Source organism: Pelecanus crispus, chromosome 1, assembly GCF_030463565.1.
Source record: "Pelecanus crispus isolate bPelCri1 chromosome 1, bPelCri1.pri, whole genome shotgun sequence".
Classification (NCBI taxonomy): domain Eukaryota; kingdom Metazoa; phylum Chordata; class Aves; order Pelecaniformes; family Pelecanidae; genus Pelecanus; species Pelecanus crispus.
In genome coordinates this window covers 48,218,951-48,245,503 of record NC_134643.1, presented here as the reverse complement: position 1 = coordinate 48,245,503, position 26,553 = coordinate 48,218,951, and the positions used below count along the sequence as shown (strand labels likewise).

The 26,553-nt window shown below is 33.2% G+C and overlaps 1 protein-coding gene across 1 annotated transcript in view; it reads right to left on the bottom strand.

Moving 5' to 3' along the window:
- Positions 1-271: 271 nt before the first annotated feature.
- Positions 272-26,553, bottom strand: part of LRRIQ1 (leucine rich repeats and IQ motif containing 1) — a 114,019-nt gene continuing 87,737 nt past the window's right edge. Inside the window, exons 23-26 of the mRNA XM_075725825.1 lie at positions 22,558-22,690; positions 20,913-20,973; positions 15,535-15,655; positions 272-411 (exon numbers count right to left, since the gene is read on the bottom strand). Coding sequence (XP_075581940.1) covers positions 272-411; positions 15,535-15,655; positions 20,913-20,973; positions 22,558-22,690 — 455 coding nt within the window. The remainder of the gene's footprint in view (positions 412-15,534; positions 15,656-20,912; positions 20,974-22,557; positions 22,691-26,553) is intronic.

Here is a 26,553-nt window from a genome sequence, read left to right as displayed (position 1 = left end):
TCTGCATTCTACATCACATGAACATATAGGCAATTGAAAACACAAACTACGATAACTTACTGACAGGTATAAAATACTTTGACCAAAAAACAACCAACCCAAAACCACTGCAAACATGTATAATAAAATAAGTCAAATGTACTTAACTGAAACTGCTTATATTGCTAGTAAACAAGAATCCAAAAATCAATATTCACAGGCTTAAAAAGAAACAGCTCTCCATATGCTCTCCATATTTGATTAAATCATCCAGTCAAATTATCTCCAATATTCAGCTAATATTTTTAAGCTTTTGCCTTTTTTTGCCTGCTCCCCATCCTCCGCTGAGCTGCACTGGATGGTCTCGAAATGATATCCGTTCTTTATGACATGGACCCAAACATGACTTTTCTGGAGTAGATACATTCTTTTCTAAACAATAAACAGACACGTGAAATTAAAAACCAAACCAACCAACCTCCCTAAATTTCACTGCATCATGTTCTTTTTAAGATAATAATATACATTAATATGCCTAATTTGATAGCACACAACTTTTATAATTATGTATTGCTCATGGTTTTAAAAGTAATAGAAGTATTTTCACAAGGTAGTACTTTTTTAAAAAACAAACTCCTTATCAAAATAGACCATAAAATTACTACACAAAATTATCATATTTTTAAAAGTGCCACTATCTGTCCATTTTGAACATATTTTAAACACATATAGAGATAAGCAATGCTTTTGACAGAGAAACTAGTAATGTCATTCATCCTTCAAGTGGATGGAGAACTAGTTCAGAAGATATATCTAATTAACAAGTTGTTGTTTTACTGTATGACACCAAATAAAAGAGTGATTTCTTTTTTTGAAAGCCCAGGAACACTTAATCTTTGATGCTGAATGATGCCATGGCAAGTTTAAGCACACATAGAAATATGTGAAATAATCACTTCCATTGTCATGCATACAGACACTTGAGTAATTTAGACAATAGTTTCTACAAAATACTTATTTAAATAAAATAACCGGTAGACCTGACCAAAGGTATGATATTTATTTTACACAAACCAACACTTTACAGATGGAAATATCTTTCTTAGACATCTGTAAGGAAGAAAGCATCTGTGGAAGACAACTCAAAACTTTGCAAGAGAATGATATCATGTTCACAGTACAGGAGTTTTATATATATACATATATATATTTAAAAAATTAGCATGCTATCTTAGATTATCAAATAAAAGTTTTACAAACATATTTTTGCCACCTATTAAAGGAAAAGATTACTAACTACATATTTTTAGTAAGTATTTTTGAACTTCAACTTTTTAGCACTTTTTAATAGCAAAATTAAATTTCTCTCAAATAGTCCCCAAAAAATTAAAAAAAAGTTTAAATAATATGACTGAATATAATTCTATCTACTAATATACACAACATAGCTATAAATTTCAAACAGTAAGAACTTCTTTGTTTTGTCATAGATGTTTTTCTGTAGTCTGCCAGATCTAAATGTCAAGAGATTTTCCCAGCCTACAGTTCCCTTTTTTATGATGTTTTAAATTATTGCAAATGTATCTTACTAAATCTTTCTCTCTTTTTGCAATCAAGAGCTTTCAAGTATTTTTAACATGATCTCTGTTTGTTTTCTTACGGCTCTACAGATGTAGTAAATTGGGGTTTTTCTCTCAAAATGTATAGCTTACTCTAGCTCTACCTGATAAAGGTTTAAAATACTAATGTCTTGCCTTTACAGGATTCCCAGTTTCCTTGCCTTTGGATCTTTTTATTTAACACCTCAAAAGGTAGCAGATATATATCTGGTGCAGAAAGGCTTTTGTTAAAGAGCAAAGAATAAAGTTATTTAATCAAGCAGTAAACTTTCCATTAATTCTTTTGACTGGGAACCATAATGTATTCACTGAAGGCTGAAACCCTCAAATTAGTAAATTAAGTGGTTAATTTAGTGAAACTTCAAAATAAATCTAACATGGTAATAATATTAAAAATAATTGCATCCCTTCTTTAAATTAAAGAGATGTTTTCTGAAGTTGCAAACATTGTTAAACAACAAAAAGAATTACGACTGGAATATGTTCTTTGTTAAAAAAAATAAAAGAGGGGAAATAGCTAGTCCATGTTTAGACTGGAAAAGAAGTTTGAGGCTAAATTATGCTTGAGATTGATTTTCCTATGCACTCATCTTCAAGGTTGTATTAATGATAAAGGTAAACTAGACATACCAGTTATTTATTTCTATATTTTGACAAAACAAATATTTTTCATTACATTATTTTTAAAACAGCATAAGTAGAAATGCCAGAACAAAAACATCATTAATAAATTTGAAAATTAGTTTAAAAGTGATACAGTCAATGTAGCAAAACAGGAAGTCAACCACATCCTAATTGCCTAATCTGGATTATTTCTGGACTAACAATCTCACTTGTTTATGAACCTGTCTGTACTGCTAAATATTGTCTTCATGATGCATTTCAGAAATCCATAAATGTATGTTTTCTGGCTTTCCACTTATAACTATATGCAATTCATAGGAAGGGATATATTGTCCTTCCATTAGTATAAAATGTGTATTATTATTCCATAAAAAAATCCCCAAAGACTTGCTGTAATTTGCTACAAGAAACTTGTGAAAAGCCTTCATAAATTACTAATATATCTTTTTATTTTGGAAGAATAACAGCCGTATCTGTCATAGCATGAATTGTGCTTGTCTAAACTTCAGAGTCAAAAGTTCACAATTCGGGTTTTTTTATTATTATTTTTAGTTGTAACGGATTTACGCATTGTTTAGAGGGTAGTCAACTATTTTGTGAGTAAAATGTAATAACTTATCAATCTTGACTGCATATTAGCTGTCTGACAAAACAACTTTTTAGATGTCTGTGAGAATCATAGCTCAGGATTTGTAGACCCTCAGTAATAGAGAAGGATAACTTCCTCAGCCTGAAGCTATTTTTGCAAAATCCCAGATACTCTAAAGGTGTAGACTCTCTGCTCCCTTGAATGCAGGTTTAACAAATCAGAGGCTATCCCAAAGCCTGACAGTCACAGCTCTCTTTTTCTTTATCTAGCCTGAAGTGCTGGTTAGATTTCCTAGGGGCTGCTTTAAAATTTACTATACAGTAGTGACCTAGACAAACTGAATCAAAGCATAAACTACTCTGTATTCTTTCTTTCTGACCTTCACACAGTTCTCAGTGCTTTCATCCAAATAAAATAGAACCATTGTAGGGAATGATCAACTAATTTAGAATGAAATATCTACAAGACAGGTTTGTTGCAAATCACTGCAAATCACTCCCTTTGTATGTCCCATTTTCCCATCTTTGAAATGGGCATAATTATGCTTGCTCTTCTGATAAAACACTTTTGATATCTACTAATTAGCACTAAGAGATGGGTATTATTATCAGCACTGTTGTTCCAGTTATTGGCCTAACTGGAGTGATGAAAGACAGAACTGGCATGGAGATCCAACAGCCTATTCCCTGAAGAAGAGTTCTCAAACACAAATGAGTCAGACCGGCACATAAGCACAGTGAAATTTGCTTACTCCTATTCATATCATACCTAATTCTCAGCCATTATACTTACAGACTGCTAGTGGCTTAAATATTAATTATGATTGAAAAATTGTGTCATAAAGCAAAGAAACGCCTCATTTACAATGAAGGTATTAGTCAAATATGAGAAAGGTTTTTATTGCCGTTCTTTCTCCTAGAGTTTAACGCAAGAACAGAGAGAAAAATGAAAATATAGGAATGGAATGCATTGCAAATATAGGACTTACCTGATTAATCATACATGTGCCCACAAATCACTACGCTTATTTTTAATTCATGTCTTTTGCTATTTCAGTGAAATCTAGGTATGAACACTAGGTATGTAGTGAATTAAGAGCAGCTTTGTACTTAAGTATAAAGTAAGTGTCTAGGTAGAGCCTTGCAAGAAGGAAAAATACTACATATAAATTAAAACTAAAACTCAGTTATTTTGTTGCCAATACCTGTGTTTAAAACAGGTTTTCTGATCCTACATTTTTCAAACAGGCAATTTTTTCCTTCACAAATATTCAATAAAGACAGCTCCATTAGCAAATGGTTAGAATTCTGCCTAGATCGAGGGGTTGAGGGAAGACAACAAAGTCTGGTAAGGGATGACAATGTCACTGAGACCTAATCTAGAAATTTTCCTTAAAAATACAGCCTCGTTTTCCTAAACAGACAGACAGACACACAAACAAACAAACATATTGAAATGAATAGGTAACTGAATCCTTATTATATTTGTTTTACTTATATTTGTTGTCTTTATATTTATCGTGCTTTACTTCTTCTACTTGGATGTAAATATGTTTATACCTGCTCAGGGGAAGTTGTGCAATTTTACTTCTTTATGAGTTTTTTTGTTTTAAGAAAAGGGAAGAAAATAATAAAAAGTGGGGAGGATACTTAGTTCAGTGTACAGAAAAATAAATCAAAGATTGACCAAAAAAACAATGATTGATAGCAAATGAAAATAGTTTCAATTTTTTAAAATGTTCTCCCAAGCATACACCTGAACTGCTGCAAGGTCAGATATTCAGGTATTATGAAAAGATTAAAAATCTCCGTGAGATCCTTTAACTGTTCTTCAGGGTGTACTTTATTTGAAAGTCTTACTTTACACCTCAACAGAGTTCTTTTGAGAGCTTATAGCTTTCTCTTACAGCATTACTAATGATGCGAACAGTTTTTACAGCAAGCTTGGATTTGCAATACCTCCATTCTTCTCTAAGTTGCAATGCATCTTGCAAATGAATGGTTCTCATATTAGCATATATGAATGAATAAAATTACGATTATCAGAACTTTTTGATTGGTAAAATAAAAGGTGACATTTAAAGTCATATTTTGCTGCAAATATGAAGAGATCTGTAAGGCATATCTTTCATTACATAGGTATGCACATGTGTATTTGTGATTTAGGAATAATTGTAAGCAAGTTCATACTACTTTCTTTTCATGTTAAGTTCCATGAGTGCATTTGTAGCGGGCCTTACCCAAAGGCAACAATAGAAAGACTCACATTGTTTCAAGCCCATACATAAGTATCTTTACTAAATATAATTAGAACTATTACATTGGGTTTACTCTATAAAGTACTGATATTTTTTACAACAACAACAACAACAATAATAAAAAAAATAAATTATTATTGTTATTACCATTACTGCTACTAGAAAAAAATAGAACCTGGCAAGTGTATTAAGTATAATTTAACATGATATACAGTCACTTTAATACCCATTCATATGGGAACAAAATCTTAGCCAAGAAAAGCAATTTAATTTCTCCTATCCCAAACTAGGCTTTGGAAGACAGCCTGTAACAGTTATTTACTGTACTTTCATTTAATTGTAATATTTGACTATATGAAGCTCCAATATAGTCTGAGAGATTTCCAGGTGCCTGTATATATCAAATAACCGTTTCTTTTGAGTATGTGCTGAAAGCTTGTCTTGGGTTAAGTTAACATGCTTCTATTTCTAAGCAGTCACTTTTCTGTTGTTTAATCTGTTTTCTGCTATTGATTTGTTCTGGTCTTTCTTGGTTAAAGCCTGGGTCTTTTAACAAATGTCAAGGTTTACATATCCTCTGTTTTGATAAGTAATGCAATATGTAAAATGCTTTGAATGAAATTCTTGGTGTCCAAGAAGAAAAGCCTTATTAAACAGGTTATGATAGAAATTTTATGATGTATAGTAGACGTCATAGGGCATTTATCGATCCACCTAACATTGTGTGTCTGGAGATATAATTTATTTCAAAGTCCTTACCATATTGTATTACTTAAGAGCAAATAAAGCATAAGAAGGCGTGGAGAAAAAACTTCAACATTTTAATGAAAGTGACCAGAACGAATCCTTAGCAGCAAAGCGTTTACATCAATTTAAGCTCTGGAAAGAAGCTAGGTTCAGCAGGTCTGTGAAAACAGTAAATGCTAGAATCTCAGAAAAGTTACTTTTCAATATTGTTACTTACAGCAATATCGAAGTCAGATTAAAAAAATAGTTGCATTTTTTTACATCCAAACAAAAAAATATTTATGGCATTGCAATTTTACATTATAGTTTTGTATTTCACACTTATATTTGAATAGCATTGAGAAGCCTCAGGATAATCTTATGCAAAATCCCACATAATATGTAAAGATATATCTCCATTCCATATGGAGATTTGAAGATAAAACATAGTCACCTTTTTTTTTTTTTAAAGCAAATAATTAATTTTGTTTGTAAATCTCCTTGACTTCCAGTTGGTAGGACTAGAGACCAAACTTAAAATTTTACAGAAACAACAAACTTAAATATCTATCTTTGTCAAACACTGATGCTGTTCTAACCAGATCATGCTGACAATTACATACTTGAATAATCTGAACTCTAAAATGTGACTCAGTCACATGAAGGAATTCACATGGATAAGCATTTACAAGAGTACGTTACAAACATTTATTAATTGCCACTCTAAATACTTAAAATAAATAACATAATAAACATAATGCTCCAGAAATGTTCCTGTAAAATATAACATTTTCCTAACTACAAACAGGACTTTTAGCACCATTGGCTATTAAAGCCCAATATTTCTTTTGTTTTTTAGTTCCTTATCTATTTCCCCAGTTTTGACCATTTAGGATGAAATTTTACATACTGAGTATCTGCCTTTGGCCAAAGTTTTCTGAAAGGTCGCTCACTTCTAAGAAAATATGTGAAATATTTATGTTGCCCTTTGCAGAGGGGACTTGAAGTCGGCCAAGTAACAGAGCCTTGCTTTTAGGATCTGTCCAAATTTGGATCAAGTATATACAAATTGAAGTTTCTACATGATCAGAGGAGATGTTCTTGATTTTTTTGGCTATATTCCCTAAAATATCAGTCAGCATGGAAACGCGCTTTACCATGATGTTACACAGAGCTAAGCAAGGCTATTCCTAAAAATAATGTTGAAGATCATGCTAGGTCAGGGAACTTGAGAGCCTTCTTGTTTCATGCTCTCTGTGGCTTATGGAGCCTAGTTACAGGAACCATGGAGAGGATAAGAACCAAAGCTCCTATAAGAAGGAGACTGAGAGAAGAGGCAGAGGGCTGGAATTAAAAGCTGAGAGAGAAACGAGACTGACTAAGGTTAACTTGGCAAACAATACCCTGATACGGCTGGCACAAGAGACTAGAATGACTCGAGAAAGAGAGTGACACTGAAAGCAGAGAGAAAATGTAGGGAAGAAGAAAGTTGTGAACTGGTAAAGGGGAACTGAGGAAGAATAAAGAAGACAGATTAAGGGGCACTAGGTTGGCCCTAACTTCCAGAACTTACATAATTAAAAGAAGTGAAAATACAGGTGATGACAAGAAAGGATACAGAGAATAAGTAGGTTAAGAGTCTGGACTCAAGATCTGCCTAAATAGTACACTAAATCAGGCCAAATTTGCAGGATATTTAAACTAGGAGACAATGAATCTGAGCAATGCTGGCAAGGACTAGCTGGATACAAAAGGGAGTAGAGAAAGAGAGAGTGGAAAAAGGTAATCGGACAAGGATCTGTGGAAACAAACACAAGACTCAATGGTGACCGTGGAAAGGAAGCCTAAGTGGATGAGAGAGGAAGCTTATGCTGGAATAAGAAGTTGAAGGAGCAGAAACAAGAATTGTTCATAGTAAAAGAAAGGATTAGGGAACACAACTATGGAAAAATCAGCAATGAAAAGGAGACAAATTAGAAGGGAAAAACAAGGACAGAAAGATTGTCTTGGGGAAAAAATCTATAGACATATCTTTGCCATCCAATGCAACAACTCTGTAGTAGTTCAACGTTCATCACTGGGTCTTTCTGTGCAATGACTTGAGAAATATTTTTGAAGCCACTTGACAAATATCCCACAGCAAAGGAAACCTAAAATTTTTATAATTTACTCATATCATATAACAGAAATCCTTGCGGTGAGTCTAATGGTTCCAAGGTTCCAAGTGGGTAACTAAGTTATACATAAGTCAATGTCTCTGAGTGGATTTTCTCTTTTTTTTTTTAACCTGGTTTCTCTTTAAAAAAACCAAACACTCCCCCCAGAACCCCCAAACCCTACTAAAAGACAATCAGGTTGTAAAATTAAGCACTTAAAATTTAGGAAAAGCCTCTGTGTGTCTCTTATACACAGTTCTTGAATTATTTTCATAATTCAAAACACAGATGATGAAATTACATGAGATAATGTATCATTTTTCTCCCTAGCCTGCTAAATTTAATGAAAGCAAGTTCTAAGTGCCTTTTAAAATCTGCATTTAGGTCATTTTTTAAATATGTCACCTCAAAGTGAATTAAGCAGCATCTTGTAAAATATCATTCTGTAGTCTGTTCAAAAAGATTAGGCATGTGCTGTTCAACAGTTAACTAATACATGGAAAATATATATGCATAACCATTTCAAATGGTTAGGAAAGCAGTATCTTTCAGCTGTGCTTAACAAATAGAAAAAAGTTCTGATCCTGCAGAATATGTCAAATTTGCTTGCATGAGTATTCTCATTATGCAAAATTATACACAAGTACTTTCCCGCTCCAGATTTTCTTCTTCTTAATCGCATTCACCACTAGTTGAATTTTTAAAACACCTGAGCAGGGAAATCAATTGAACTACACTAATGAGCCAGGCCTACATGTGTGTTTCCTTAAATTAAAAAAAAAAAAAAAAGTTATTAAGATTGCATACTATTAGAACAGGGAAATACTCAGATATTATATCTTTGAATAGAAAAAAAAACAGCAAAAATTGGAAGTTTTTGCATTGTGTATTAGATGCATGTATCATACTGAAATCTGGCTTACTGGCTTTGATTAAACCAGGATTTCAGCTCAGAAATTCACTTTTACCTTCATGATTTTATGTTCATTTTTGAGAGAAGCCTTCTTCTCAAGCAGATAACATTAAGATAAATAGCTCTCTGCACACGTAAACAGTGACACCTATGTTGATTTACTTCACTTCCAAACACAGGATTTATATCTATACTGGAAAGAAATTCATGATACATACCCGATTTTTCCTAGTTTTATTATTATAAACTGTTCGCTGGATTTTTAATAACTTTTCTTGAAGGACGACTGCAATTCTATTGTTACTCAATAGAACATCTCCCCAGTTAAAGAAAAAACAATGTTAGTGGAATGAGAGTTAGACCTACATTGTTACCAATTACCTTTATTTTGTGAATTAATTATTCCACCATTTGACATATCCCTTGATTTTGTCACCATACTGTAACTAGTTTGTCATTTGCATGGCTGTACCTGTGTATATCTATCTGTAACATTACTCCTTTGTTGACATGGTAGCTTCCAAATAGTGTATCCCGTTCACAAAAGAGGAGGCGGCCCCTTCCCTTTCCTAACAGTTAAACATAATGATGCTATCAACCTGTCATCAGGAGTTACATAAATATTATACAAGGATGATATATATCATGATTATTATTTCTGCAGATAGGAAAATTGATGTATATAGATTCAAAATGGCATTGCTAATACCAACTAACAGGCTAGTGACAGAACTGGAAAAAAAAGCCAAAACACTTGAATCTGCAGTCAAATGCTTTCTCTCATGTGAATAAAATGTATCCTTTCAGCACCATACATTTACCATACACAGAAAAGTAGGTTTTTGTATCCACGCCTGCACATGAACAAATTCCATTGTGCTGTGTATTTTCACATATAGGGCATCAAGTAAAGTTCAGTATACTGAAGAATGTTTAAAATATAATGAAGAGTATTGTACTGATTTATTAATTTATAATACAGTGATTTTTCTCACTGATTATTGAAAAGAAAGCATCAAGGTGAGATGAAAAATTTGGATGTGACACAATCTTAAGATTATGAACTTTATCTACCTGCACCATGAGTTCACAGGGTATGAGCAAGCTCTTGTTTGGAAGTCATTAAAGAACTTCAAATTCATATAGAGTTGTGCCACTGCTAAATTATCCCATCTCTGTGTATGGCTTTTTGCCTAGGTACCATTCTATTCGCACATACCCATGGGTTTCCAGACTGAGGCTATTTTCCATTCTTTCAGCCTATAACATAGGTTTAATTAGTTTCTAACTGTTTTCCTCTGACAATGTAAATGTATGCTATGCATTAATTTATGGTGGATCAACAGCTTTTTTTCTGAGGCATATTTTGTATTCTGCTACAGTGTACAGAGGTATCTCCATGGGAAGAAATATTATGTCGAAACGATGTTCAAAAAAATATTCATGCATTTCTACTAGGTATCAAAGCCTCGTAAATTTTAATTACTTCAGAAGTGTAGAACCCTTTCTCATCCATTTTATGCCTTGATTTTCTGAGCACAAAAATATTAATAGTATGGAATTATGTCACTATCTTTTATTGGACAAAATGCTTGCCCACTAATATTCCTGTCATCATATAACCAGGTGTGGCTTACAGAAGAGACAGCTTTATTCCTAAAATTGTGGCAGCAGTTGTGATTTCTAAGGTAAACTCGGTTCAGCATTTTGCTGACAATAATAAGTAATTTGTACTGTAAATACCTTCTATACATTTACAGCATTTCTACACATTTCTAAGGAGAAAGCATAAACTTTACAATTTTCTTCTAGGAAGTCTACTAAGTAGGTCAACACCAAGAAATTGAAAGGACTACTAAATAAGTACCTTCATATTTGATCCCATGTTTCTAAGATGTTTTTTACTCAGTTTGTATAACATGGCAAACTTCTAATTCAGACTGCATAAGCAAATAAACAAAAAGAAAGAAAAAAAAAGAAAGACGAAAAAAAAAACCACTAGAAACCCTTCGGTAAAATATGAGTAAAGGCATGAAGAGAGAGCTTAAAAATTAGATGTTTACTGCACACAGGGAGTTTACAAATCCTAAATGAAAGACAGAAGTTATGGAACTAGAATATATAGACAATACTATTGCTAAGGAGAAAGGAACAGGAAAGCAGGGATTTTTAAAAAAGTGAAGCTGTACCATACATTGCTTAAAACAAAGTTGAAGACTTTCTAAGGATTCTCATTATCAAAAGAAAGGAAGGCAAAAAAAATCAAAGTGGGGATTTTGTCAAGAGGAAAAATAAGAACTGAAAGATGTAAAAAGGGAAGTGAAATAAAAGTTACTATGTTTTTTCTTTTTCTTTGAGTTTGAAGTCTTTCCACTATAAGAAAGGCATTATTAAACTTCATTAATTTAATTTCACTGAATAACAGAATGGTAAAAGTTTGAATTTATCTGAGAAATTAAATTGATAAATATTTTGTAGTGGAGACAGTATTTATGGGCCATTTTTTGAACTAGGGGTGATTAAGGAATGACAAGAATCAGGTCCAAATTTTTAAAAAATTTTTTTCCTGGAAAGCAGTGTTTTACTGATATCAGAGGCTCCCTGAAAGACTAGAATTCAGGGAAGAGAAGAATTAAGAATTCTGGGCAGTATTTTAAATAGCAATTAGATGCACAGCTCCCATTGCATTCCACTTTCAAATTCTGGTGCTTCTGGAAATCACTGTCAAAAGACTGCAGTTCACAAGACAAGAAGTACAATGAAAATGAAGTTTAAGATTTTCAGAGAAAAGAAAACCACAAAATTGTGATGAAAGGTAGACAATGTAAATATATAGGAGACTCATGTAAAGGTGCAGCACTGGTTGGCCAGAACCAGATTAGGATGATAAAATGGAGTTGATGATTGTCGTAGACTACTCACAAACTGGACTTTAGTATAGAAACCTCATCCTGTCGAGCTATGTATAAAAAAATAATCACTTAACTTCTAATTCTTGCAAAATATTTCTATGCCCATCTTGCAACTCAGAGCTGACTACACTACCAGTGTTCAGGAAAGTATTAAAAAAAATAGAACCAGCAATTCACACCAATATTAATAAAAATACCAATGAGTGTAGGACTGATACTTGAATCTTGCATAACTCTGACTGTAAGCCACTAACCATCATGGCTCATGTATGTGTATTACAGAGAAACTATACATCAGGGAAAAAGAATTTTTTTTTCTGTCCTTTTTTACAAAAGTGAGGTAAGTTTATGTGAAACTGAAAGGCAGAAAATATAATCAGCAAAAGGTCATTCTAACACATCTACTTTTGCAATTTATTGGCACTAGGTATAACAGAGATTAAGATCTTAGCAGCAGTCAGACAAGAATGGACAAAAAAAAGAAAAAACAAACCCACCCAAAAAAAAACCCTCAAGAAATAGAAAAGAAAAATAGTTACCAGGGAGCATAAAGAAATAACTGTGATTTCTGGAAGGAATATAAAGTAGTATGTTTGAGAACATAATGTACTGGCCATCAATAGAGGCAAGGTCCTAAATTAGATATATAACTAATTAGTCTAACTGAACAATTGCTACTCTTTCTTTAGGTTATACATTTTTTTTTACTTTTTTTTTCTTCTTTAATACTGGGTGAATTTAACGCACAGTCAATTTTCCCTTTGAACATATAACATGGAACCACATCAAATACTTTAAGTACACAAATGCTTTCCTTAAACTGAGATATACTATGTCCACAGCATTTCCTTTATTCCTTAATTCATTTTGTTTTGTCAAGGAACAGAATTAAGTTAGTTTAGGATTAATCTACCCCATCCAGCTTTTTCAGAAAAAAACCAGTAAATTTGGGTGATAAAAACCTTAAAACTCTTTAACCAGGAATTCTAAGAACCTACCTTTGGAAAATAAGGTCTACATAAAGTACATCAAAGTCGAGCAGTTCCCCAAAATATTTCTGAAAATCCTGACTCAGCCTTTCTAAAAAGCCCCCTGAATTAAAGGATAGTAACTTTGAAGCATTGTATGTTTTGTCTTTACAAAAATGTGATCATTCATGTATCCCGGTAGTATATAAAATGCATTTTATTTCAGCATCATATATTTTAGGTTTGTTTTGAGTAAATATACCTAAAAATCATTTATCCTGCATTTTTACACCTCACTTTTCAGCCTGGAGGTTCTGAACAACTTATTGATACAATTACTGAATTATAAAGTATATGTAAGAAACATATATGATACCCCCAACTAATATCTCTGATATACACTAACATCTCTCTCAGCTGTATGGCACAGTTTGCCGAAGAATTCCTACCAATAATTAAAAAGAATTCTGAGCAACAACCAGGATTATGGATGTTGCAAAGTGAACTTAGTAACATTTTATTAATTAAAGCTTGTCAAACCATTGAGGCTGAATTCTCCTGGAAAAATGGTACAAGAACTCAATTTAACAATTTATTCAAATGGTGGCACCTCTAAGGTCACAGCATCTTTTCTAAGCTCTTCTCTAATACAAGTGCAGGCCAACTCAAAAGAAATACAGCTACTAAGTCACTAAAATAATTTCTAGGATTCTTCATTAAATATTTCAGAAAGCAAACCCAAGGGAGACAATATAACAGGACAGTATTTTATGGATACATTATAAATAAAGGCAAATTTCTACTGTTTTCGGATTAAGGATACCACAGGGCTAATAATTTATTTTCGATCATTGAAAAGCAACAGTCCTTGTCAAACAGAACTAATATAATAAACATGTTTATATACTCCATATAAATTGTACAAAGATAATAGTAATGTCTGGTTTTATATATAATATGCATTATAAGTTAATGTATCATCACTGTTTAATTTCTCAAATCCACGATGAGAAATTTTATATAGATGCACATACAGAAATGTATGTAGAAAGACTTAAGATCTGGGCCTTTTTTTCCTTAGTTCCTGGACTACTGAAAGGAGAATGAATATGTAATTGTGCTGTAGTAGATATGTATTTTAACACATATATATTACGACACTGTAAACTGTCTGTCTCTCATGACTGTTGTTGATTGCTCTTTCCTGCTCCTTTCCTAGTCTCTTCTTTTTGAAGGTATAATACAATGACACAATTTTTTCTTTACTGTTCCCAAGCTCCTAACATGAGCCAAGTTCTACATGCCTGTCTTTTTCAAAAGAGCTTATATATTTTTCTGGATGGCGATATAGTGTAGGTAACAATCTAGACAGCAGTTATACATTAATATGAATGCAGTGTATGCTATTTAACTCAATTATTCAAGATATGCATACATTCTATTCTGAATATATGAATATAATGGTAAGTTTGCCATTGACATCAGTAGCTTAGACTTGTCTCACCTAAATTCAGGATCTTGGCAATTAGGAATCTCATCTAATTTAAACGGTAGGGCTTCATCACTAGCCAATGGAGAGAAACAGGAAAACTCAGGACACAATTAATTCTTTTCTAAGATGGCAGGCAGAGAGCAAGAATCATATTCTTTCTCCATGGATGCATTTAACTTTGACTAGGATGATAAAATTTATCTAATCTAATTTTAGGAATGTAAATCAAGTGAATAAGCATGGACAAATTGTACTCACTGTTATTTTTTGCCTGTGGTGGACTAATGTAATGTAAATAAATCTTTATTCTAAAGTCTTTACAAAATATGTCAAAAAATAGAGATATCAAGTATTTTTACATGTTTTCCTTGAATTTTAATTTGTTTCTCACTGAAAGTGAAATGTCAGTATATATGAAAACATAATCAAAAAAGCAAATCCAGCAATTACATATAATTTATGAAATAACCTGATTTCTATTTTGACATAAAGCATTTCAAGAAACTTCACTACCTAAACAGTTTTAGGAATTTCAATAATTTTGCCAAAGTTATTTAATACTGTTTATATTTTCTGTAAAATACATTTTTGGGGTTTGGAGTTTTATTTATTTGGAAAAGACATTGTACACAAATGACAAAATATGGTATGTCGTATTATTAGAAATATATTAACACTTTCCTCAGTTATATTACACAAAATAAAACATGAAACTTAAAATGTTACCATTTTACGACTTTCAAGTATTATTTTTTCATTTCTTCTACATATAGATTCTTTTGTTAATTCGTATGATATAGGAGTGGTAAAAATATAAGGCTTTAAACGGATCCTCTGCAACTGAGCCATAGTTAAGTTCAGTAGGATGCATATACTACAGCATCATTGGTAATCAACATGACAGAAATCTGGGGCTTGATTAGGATATATGTTCTGGTATTCAGACATCAAAACATGCATTTTTCAAACCTCTTTTGGAAAAAAAAAATGGAGAACATTAAAAAAACCACTCTGTTTTATAATTTAGAGAAAAGAAAACCTTTTAAGAACTCAATCATCAGAAGACCTAGCATATGTCACAGGGAACTTCCCGTGGGTTAAAATCAAAAGAGGAAAGTCTGTTGATATTAATGATGCAGTTCTTAAACAGAACCATAGAAAACATACGAAAAGGTTTTAGGTAAGAAAGAAACAGAAAGATAAGTAGCATGTGTTGTTAGGGATTCCAAGCATGCTCAGCTCCACCTAGCATTTTAAAGTGATCTTTAAAACTGATACTGAAAAAAACCCATAACTTACTTGAAGATCTTGCTGAGTGTCTGTGTGGCTGCTTATTTTTTTCTCTGTTCTCAGTCAAAGCACTTCCACTGGCCATGGAAACAAGGTCTAAATCCATGTCTTCTCTGCTTACAGGACTTGCCTGGAAGCAGTGGGAGAGAATGTACACAATCATGAAACAAAATATAACATTTTGTGAATGCAGCTCACATTACCCCAAATAAACAAACAGGGTCTGTCAAACAACCTTCTTCAAAATGATACCACAATCCTTTATTGTTGCCTAGGCTGAACAAATGCACTATGTCAAAGCATTTTTGTAAATAAGAGCCGATCTTAAAATTGTGGTTTGTGATCCGAGTCAGTGCAACAACAAAAGAAAACATTTTAGTACAGTAATTTTGAAGAAAATCAATCTTGCAGACGGCTGATGAAACCTTAAACAGCTTAAGATCATTTACTGACCAGTCTATAATTTAAGTTACAGTTGAATGTCAGAGATGTCATATTGGATTATTTTCTGCAATATTTATGTTTTATCCAGGACACGTATCAGTTCAATCAGTCAAGGGCCCAGCAAGTAATTTAATCTTTTAGTTTTTTGCTAATTAACCATAACCATCAGATAGCATTTTAATTATACTTTAGGTAAGAGTATTATATTAATTATAAACTTCTAACATTCAGTGGTGGTACATTTTGGCATGAGGCAATGTACCTGCACATAAATATGGCAAAACAGAAATGAAAATCATATTTCATTTTAGCAAGGGGTCCTTGTTTTGGGAACATGTAGGGCAAAGGTTAAAAATACTGACCTGGAAGATACCACACACTGTAAATGGTAGATTGTTAGTTTTGCACAAATGCAGACTTCACATTTACCCAACAAGAACTCCCTTTCCTTGAAATGAAAAGCTATTCAACATCAAAAGCAGCCATCTAAAAATACTGTTGACTAGATACTGAGGGCCAGTAACAATGACAGAGAAAAATCAGATACTGCAGAAGAGCAAGCTACAAAATCCCCAGTGTAGAGCTAGTCAGCTGGAAGTACTGAACATAAGGACATACTTAAATTTTCTAGTTTCTGGACATTCAGAAGTGGAGTCCAGGAGGCAGATTAAGTCATTCCTCTCTCTGGGCTGAAGAGCCCCAAATCCTTTCAGAAGCCAGGTGTCTGAGCAGAGTCCATTTTTTATAAAAACAACCAACCAACCAACCAAAAAGGAAAGACTACGCTAGTGGTAATGTCGCCAAGCTTTTGCATAATATCGTAGTAGCTAGACTGCTCGATCGGGAATTGAGAGACTGGGTCTCAGCCCCTTCCTCAGGGGGCTGAATCCCGCAGCTCCCTTTTTTTCAGGAAAATGCCATTGCTATAAAGTTGTAGGCTATTCTGGAGGAGACGATCTCCAGACTTCCTGTTCAAACCAGCTCACTGTACCAAGAGCAGCACTGCACCAGTGCAGACAGGCTTTGTAGTCCAGGCTAACTTAGAGAACTCAGATGAAACGGAGACCTGTTTCATTTCTTTGTCTTTACCCAGTCGCTGTTTAATGTAAAATCCATTAAAAAGTTCATGCATTTTCAAGCCAACAACTCCAAAGATACAGAGATTTTACACTCTTTCTTAGTGACTGCGTACCCTTTGCGTCAGCACAGAAAGTTTATCGCTTGCTTTCTGACGCTTGCCTTTTATATGTTTAATGACCATGATTGTAAAGTTTCGCTTTGCACAGGTAGCAGGCTGTATTATTGCTGTAAACATGAATATTTTATTTTCTCTTCCATAGCAGTGCCAAGAAACTTTTTGAAAAGAGTAACAGTTTTATCCTGTTGACTCTTTATATTTTTGGCCTTAATATTTACAGTTGCTTTAAGCTTGTGAGAGCTCTGTATGTTCAAAATCTTTAAGTAGAAAGTTCTTAGTCTTTCCTTAGTAGAAATAATGCAATCATTGTGATGCTCAGAGAGATTCAAACCAATGGAATTGATCACTCTTATTTCCATCTAACCTGCCTCAATACACAGCAGAAGTTTTCTAATGTCCCAATTCCCAAAGACCCAGGAGGCCACAGTATTTTAAACAACTAACCTTTCCACGGAATTATTATCCAGTCCTTATCATCGTAGAATCTGAGGCTTCATCATCTCATAGACAACAATATTCAGTGTTATATGCCAGATTTTAACAGGGCTGTCTGGCTCTCTGATGTAAAATATTTGTTTTTTTCTTTCAAAGAAAGATAAGTGTTTTCACCCAATTCCAGTCAGAGTAATAGTTAAGGTTGTATTAATCACTGGAGCAAACTTAATTTCAGGTTTGTAAAGAACCTGATTGAAAGTCCTCTGAAGCTAATTAAAACCTTCCCTTTTACATTTATAGCTTAGAGCCAAAAATTTGGGAGAAATTTAAGATACTGGTACACTTTTTTCACAAAGTGCAGTATTGGACTTCCATCTGCAGTGATCACCATATTTAACTCTTTAGACTTTTTGCCCTTAGTTTTATTACCACAAACCTTTTTTTCCAATTAATTGGAAATTAATTTCAATGAGGAGGAATCTTTGCCTTAAATAGAGCTCTGCATCTGCATATTTGTCTATTCCTATGTTAAATTATCAAGATGTTCTGTAACCTTCTGAGGGAAAAAGTACGTTTAAATTCAAGTTATATGTTAATGATTTGGAGATACTGATTAACAGTGAAGTGGTTAACCATATAGGTAACTTAAACTACATACAAAGATGAATCAGGAAGTCTATCCTACTTGTCATTCAGCAAAACCATATTAATTTCAAGTGCCCAGTTTAAACTGTAAGTCAGCGTGCCTTCCTAAGCACTTAGCAATAGTAAGCAAAATAATCTAAATGATCAAGATTATCATAATAAGGTCTTAGATTTACTGCAGGTTACTACATAAGGTTTATTCCCCAATGAGAAGGGCTAAGACTTTATTGTAATACGCAAGCATTGAAATACCATTTTGTATCCATGAAAAAGAATGTTTTAAATTCTTGGAATGTGCACATACATCAGTCAGAAAATGATATTAGTACTTTCAGAATGCAGGCTTATGTAACACATACAAATTAGGGATTTTATTACACACCAGAAAACTTTTTGATCAAGCATATGACATATGAATAAACTACTGGAAATGCCCAGGAATGCTCTCCTCTTCTAATTATCTTTCTTTTTTTCTTTTTTTAAACGTATATTTTCCTCTTTCTTTCAGTTTACCAGAACTTTTCCTACTTTTTGATAATGATTGCAGATAAGTGTTAACTTTATTTTTGATATGATTTCGTAGCTTTTAACTGAGTTACTGTGCAAAAGCATTAGGAGTGTGTTCACATTTCACATTTCCACCTATAAATGTTAAGAGAACCCATAGAAATTTCAAACCCGTAATTCTCCAGCCATCTATGTGTACAAACCACATAATTATTTCATTGCCTATGCAGTACTGCTTTCTGCATTAGAGATACATTTTATTCCTTTTGCTATTTTTTGACCTTCTATTGCATTTTTCTCTGTATTTCATTCATGTGGAACAGCTATGTAATTATGTGGCACAGGCTGTGACAAGCCCATAACATTGCCAGTTATGTGGGCACACCACATAATACTGTTGTGGGATTGCAGCGGTATTTTGTGGACAGAACTGCTTACTGTAAATAAGATACAATCTACCTATGTGCACATATGTTTACCGATAATTACATAATGTGTAATTTAGATAACATTATTAGATTATGATTTGCTCAAATTAGAGCAATTACTGTTTTAGACTTTACCTAACAAATAACTATTAGCGCTGCTGCAACCAAAACCCATCACAACGGTTGCCTGGTTCATGATTTCAGACACTAAACTTTAACAGCAACCTAAGAACTGGACACACCCCACATCAGAGAAAAATCTTTGACGAAATCTGACTTAAAGAAAATAGTAATACTAACATCTAAGTCTTAAAAGCATTTCTTCAGCAGTGAATTTTAGAAAAGTTTATGGAAGTGTTTCCAAAACATGCATACTGCATAGGGGGTGAAGCTAAGGAAGAGAGAGGTTAGAAAGGGTCAAGATTGCTCAGAGTACAGAATGAGGCATATGACACATCAGCTGACTGGGAAATAGAATCATAGAATTGTCTAGGTTGGAAAAGACCTTTAAGATCATCCAGTCCAACCATTAACCTACACTACCAAGCCCACCTAAACCAATCAAGGGTAGACTAGACTAAACCATGTCCCCAAGTGCCACATCTACCCGTTTTTTGAACACTTCCAGGGATGGTGACTCCACCACCTCTCTGGGCAGCCTGTTCCAATGCTTGGCCACCCTTTCCGTAAAGAAATTTTTCCTAATTTCCAGCCTAAACCTCCCCTGGCGCAGCTTGAGCCCAATAGAATCATAAAATACCTTTTATGCAACAATGTACAGTATATATATGAATATAAGACACTAATTCTGTATAGTTTGTAACTTTTTGCCATATTTTTTTAAGCCCCACATAATTATATCAACAAGAATATTGCTAATTTGGCAATAAAATGTGAAGTGTGTGTATACGTGTATGTGCATATATATGTGTGTGTGTGTGTGTGTGTGTATAGAAAGAGAATATAAATTGGCCTGTAGGCATCATAACACTGCTCACTATCAAAGGAACTTTCGGGTATCTCTGACACTGAGCCTTTTAATGTTGTAAATCTTCAGATTGTTAAATTGCTCATAGGCCCCCTCCTGCCAACCTTCAGAACCACCCATTTCAGAAAATACATTTTTTTTAAATGCTGCAAAGAAAAGAATGAATCATTAAAAGAGTAGAGGGCATTTTATGATGTAAAAAACTATAGAAAAGAAATTGTAGGAATAAGTCTGATTTTATACACTATTTTTAATAATGTCACCCTATTAATATACTAGTGCAACTTACTGTCTTTTAATAAATGTCACTGTGGGCATATTAGAATGATTTAGGTATGTGACTTACATAATTAAAGAACATTTAAACTTGTCTGATTGACAAGAATACATGTTTTCAGTCAATAATATAATTAGTGCTGAACCATATTTAATTTTTTTTAAATGTTTTTAAAAGGTTGATTTATAAGCTTTAAAAAACACACAGTAGCATTTGACGTCTTAAAAACAAAACCACTATCAGATTATGAAACTAGAACCCTATGTACACACATGGGTTCTTGTGCTCAAACATTTTCTTCTGATCTCCATCAATGGGTGACTTGATTGCCAAATAGAGAAAACATTAAAGAATTATATTCAGTCAAAAAAGTCTTCTGGTTGTTTTTACACAAAGTATGCATTTGAAAACACCATCAAGGCATAGCTGAATTCTGCAAAATCCCACAAGGAAACAAGTCCTTACCACAAGTTGTACTCGTCTACCGTCACGTATCGCAGGATCTAACTCAGGCAAAAAACGACAGCTGGGAAAAATGTAGAATAGAAATTTCAATAAATCCCACTGTACTGGGTTCACTAAAAAAACCTGGACAGAACCTTTTCCTGGAAACACTCCTGCTTAAGTAGAAATTATACTATTTAAAATAATTCCATGGTTAAGATGTATCAGAATAATTAATATTAATTGATAATGTTAAAGTATCAGAGTAATTAATATTAAAATATTTGCACTTAACATTAAAATAAAGAAATTATGAACAACTAATATTGCTTATTCCTATGATAGAATACTAATTTAAAAATATAAATGTCAATAAATGCAACCATGCATGAATTTTTGTATGTACTGACATAAACTATAGCCAAATCAGTTGTCACATTACTTTACATAGGAATGAAATTGTTTTCAGTTACATAAATGTATCAGCTGTTCTAAACAGTCTACCAGTGATGTTCCAATGGAGATCAGTGGGACTTTTGCCACATTCAAAAATGGTATCATAATCTTAAAAAATGTCAGTACAAATACTAGTGCATAGCACACACCTGCAGAGGTAACATAATAACATTTAAAAAAATTCTTTTCTAAATTTCCATGTCTTCTTACTTTCAAACTTCATTACATGTTCTGTTCCAGTGTTTTCATTCAAATTAAAAGTCATGACAGTTATCTTAAACAAACACTTGGAGTGTTTCACTATTATGGAACATGACTGACAGATAAATATTTTCTAAGGAATATGTGCTGCATATACTTCCTACAGTCACTGACACAACCTAGAAAAGTGGAATATTTTTCCATACTAAACATAACAATATGCAGTCCATTTCATTACAAATTAAATACATTTTTAATGAAAATAAATTTAAAAAGCTTACACTAAATCCATTGCTTGCCTACTGACACCTTGTTTGGTTTTATTAGAGGTGCTTGGCATTGTGTCTACTAATGACTTCACTAAGATATCAATGGTTTATATTGAATTTACGACCAAAATATACTTACTATGTCTTCGTGTTAGTTTAGGGAATGAGATTAACCTTTTCTTTAACTGTATTGATATTTTACCTGTTTAATAACCAAAATTAGACATAGAAGGAACTTGTTTATAACATTTTACTAAGGTATGCTATGAAGATGTAAAAGTTGGGTTTATGTTTTGAAGACAAAATACAAATACATACTATCTAGTTAAAAAGTGGGTTTTTTACTTCCTTAATCAAATCTAACAATATAGGTAATGTTACAGTTGATCTAATTACATAAACCCAAAATATATACCAATAAAGTTATAAAATATGTGACGAATAAGCACTTTTTTCTATACTCTTTACACTAGAAAAAACACTGCATTGCTAGCATAAAGCTATGGAGATATTTATGATAAGATGCTGCAATGTGCACCATTTCATTATCACCATGGAGGAAGTCTCTGTACAATGACTACTAACCCAATTCTAAAGGGTACCATGTTTGGGACCCGGAAATACAGTGTACTGTCTGCTAGCTACAAAGTCATGTTTGTTTTAGAACCATTAACCTAGGTTTCACTTTACAAGATAAATTTAAAATTAAAAAAAATCTAATTTAAAGGCAATGACCTCACCACTTCATATTTTTGGAACTGGCTGCTTCATAATCCAAAAGCTGTGTATGAAGCCATTGGTATGTAAAGTCTTTTCTCCTTTGTAATTTCTCATCTAAAGTAGCATCCAGCTGAGAAAATTCTTCTTTTTTACCTGGGGAGGAAAAAAGATACTCTTGTCTTTCATTATTATTTTAAAATATCATTTTTTTTAAGGTTCCCCAGATAAACTTCGAGCTCATTGCCTTTTACAAAAGAAAAAAGGTAATTACTTCCTTGAATTTCTTCAGACATATTTGAGAAATACTTTTAAATTAATTTTTAATTTTATGGTTTATTTTATCTTTTAAGATTAAATATTGGTCTTTAAAAAAATTTGTTTTTACTGGGAAACAAGGTTCTCCTTTATTCTGAAATATATGTGGAAATACATATTATACATAAATTGATTGTCATAGCATCTGTGAATGTTGCTTACTGTGCTATCTCTATGCTTAAAAATACACATTCATGTATATTTATAATTCTATTTACCCATCTATAAGGTAAAAAAAAAGCACCATTATATGCAAGAGTGGACACATAGCAATGTTATTCCTCTGATCTATCTTTTACTGATATGATTTATTAAGACACTTTAATGGCACTTTCTGACATTGGGTATCAAAGCAATCGCATACACAAATGAAATTATTTTTCACAAATTACTACCTAATTTTGGATGACAAAAGACACCCAAAGACAGAGACTAGAACAGCAACATTATGAACAAAAAGCTGTACAATTCTGGAGATCCTTCAGTTTTTGGGACAATTCTGGTGAATACCAGATACGTTCTGAAGCAAAAGGAAGAGGACGGCAGAATTGGAATACCCTGCAGAGGAAGCATCATTGTTGCATAGGGACATTCATGGATTAGAATAACTTCATTTCCCGTCCTTATACACCAACTTTACAGGTTATGTCTTTTTGGTACCTTTGACTTAGGGCTTTTAGGAGACATCAGAAAACTTTTTTCTTTTGGTACAAAAGTATTTTGTTTTTCTCCTTAATCTTATTTCAGATGACATTGAGTTATCTTCCCCCATGCTGATAATTCCTTTTTTCCTTTGAAAGATTTTTCTTTCTGTCAGTGATAGGTAAAATCAGCAGCTACTAGAAGGTGCTTAGTAAACTGTAGGAGCATACCTGCCCTTTTGCACTTGAACCAGCAAAGAAGGTAGGTCACTCCACTTTGTATCAAGTCCATTTGGCCACTATGAATGATTTAACTATCAATAACTGTAAAGGAGGGGAATGTCAGAACTGTCTTTGAGGTAAATGGTTTCCTCTTATTTTAAGCCTTAGCTTTCATTCATGGTTTGACAACATAAACTGAGGTTACATGCTATTCACCAACTCACCTTTGTAAGAGGTTTGCTAGATTACCTGTAGTATTTTTTTAAACTTTTCCTTCTGTAAAAATTATAATTTAGATTGCATAAGCTGCAAAATGTAGTTCCTCACTTGCATTTCCCCTGCTTTTACAGTGAGCTCATTGCTTTCATCTTTTAGCTCTAAGGGAATAGTGTCAAAATGTGATAGCTTCTTATTTCATAGTCCGAAATACAAATGTCTTTTGCTTGTGCTCTCCATTTATCTTGGTATAGAGAATCTCTATTCAAACCAAATCCATTCCTTAGGCTGAATGCGTTCAATTGCCAAATCCGTAATTAACCTATTAAAATTAGGCAAGGTCCTGGTCCAGAATATGAAGTCATATGTCTTGCTAGTGACTCACAGACTAGAACTTAGGCAGAATAATTTATCCTCAGTTGATGTAAAGAACTCTTATTTACTTCCATAGGAAGACAGAAAATATAAAGCTTGGATGGAGAGTCACTGTATCTACTCAAATGAGGTTGTAAGGGCTGACTAAAAAGTTCAAGGAGTAAACTGCTCAATCAGTGCCAAATATTAAAATATAAAGAGTCCTAATTACAGAGTTCATCACCTTCCTTGGTTAAAGTGGGAGCCATTTCTTCCTTTCTAAGTTTATGATATTGCCTTCCCCTGTTCCGGGTTCAGGAGTACAGCCTTCTGATGTTTAAATTTTGAAAATTTAAGTCTGCAACTACACTGGTACCCTTATAGCTCTCAAGATGAAGAAGATGCTGATTTATAACAGCAGTAAGAAACATTCTGCATGACTTTGTAAGAGCAGTCCTGGAGATTGAGCCTTCTGGTTTTCAGCATATGTTCCCCAATGAGGACTAATTCCCCAAGACACTATCTTTATTTTTTTTTTCTTATCTGTATTTACAGATAAGTTGGTCCAGTATTACCATCTTTCTCAGGAGAATTACTTCTTCCTATTAAAAGGATCAGTATTATTTATACATTTAGGAAAATGTTTTTTACCTTTTCCTCCACTAAAAGGGAAATCTATGTAGGGATTTAAAACCAGTATTAGAAGTTCAAGTTATTTTTCCAAAATGATGTTAATAATTTGCCCTAGTTGCAGTTTGCATTTTTGACTGACCTATGTTTGAAACACAACCGGTTTTATTTAATAAAATTTTATTTTATTTTTAATTTACTTTTATTTATTTTTGCATGTTAACATTGAAACATTATTGAAACAAGAAAGTGACCAAGATAAAAGTGCACACAATAGGGCTTTTTTTTTTAAAATTATATATGCTATTAAACAGAGTATTCTTGTTCCGTATTAGCGTTAATAGTGGCTTTTTTTCTCAAATGGGCAGACACTGTTCAATAATTTTTTTAATAACGCTGCAGAAAACTGTATTCTGTTTTCTTATTTGGAACATACCCAGATACTTTCTATTAGTAATCTCTCTCTTTAATTCTTATGAAAAAATGCTATGTTATGAATTAAGCCACAGCATTATCACTTTTCTATTCCACTTATGAACATCATGTGTTTGAGGATCTGGTGTATCAGTATCATTAGCATGCATTTGCTTGATAGCTTTCTTAAATTAGGACTCTGAGTTTTTTAGAAACCTGGACCTGATTTTGCAGAAATACTAACACTCACAAATTCCACAGAAGTTCCAAAGAACTGTAAGCATACTGCATCTTTGAAATGGATCAGACCTATAATCTTTAATTGTTAAACCCAGACAACTCTTAGAATATCAAAGAAAAAAGGAACACATCAAAGAAGGCATAACTCCATCAAAAATCAAATTAATCACAGAGGTATTTAAAGTATCATACCCTCATTCGATTATCACTTCTAAGCTTCCAATCTTTCTGACTTTTTTTTACATGACACACACGTTAATAATTTAAGATTGGAATAATCTTACATTTGGCATTAATACAGTAATGATTTTTAGGTGTTGCCAATTAATCATCCATACACATACTGTGCACTTCGGCCAGAGCCAGTGCAGCTTTCACAGGCACCTACTGCCATTTTCCTAAAGAATTTGGGCATCTAAGCAGAGAGAACTTACTCAAAAGAGCCTGGGCACCTGAAATGTCCCTGGAACCAAACATTACAGGACAATAACAAATTCTTTTCTAGGTCTCCAAATCAATATGCAAACCCATAACAACCTGAACTTTGGGATCTAGAATAATGTCATCCTCCAGCTGTCAAATGAATTTGCTGGGCATGCTCTGAGACAGCACGACTCCTGTTCAGTTTAAAATATGGGTGTTACTTATGTACTTTAAATTAGACTATCTCTGGATAATCCATTAAGTGAGTTAAAGGAGAAGGGCTAAGAATCTGTGAAGTACTTCACTGGTGAAGTGCCCTATGTTCTAGATAGAGTCAGTATTCTTCTCATAGGTTTTTCTTCAAGATTGATGCATCTTGTGCCCTCAGCTGTAGCAGTCAGCTCTAAACAGAGGACTGAAACATACCCAAAGGCTGTAACTTGGCATGTGGAAGCCAGAGATTCAAATCTCCCAGGCTAAGGAGTACCTGAAACCTATGTTTCCCACTGTCGAAGGAGGACTTCATACCCATGTTGCCCAGTCGAAGGCCAAGTGTTCTTA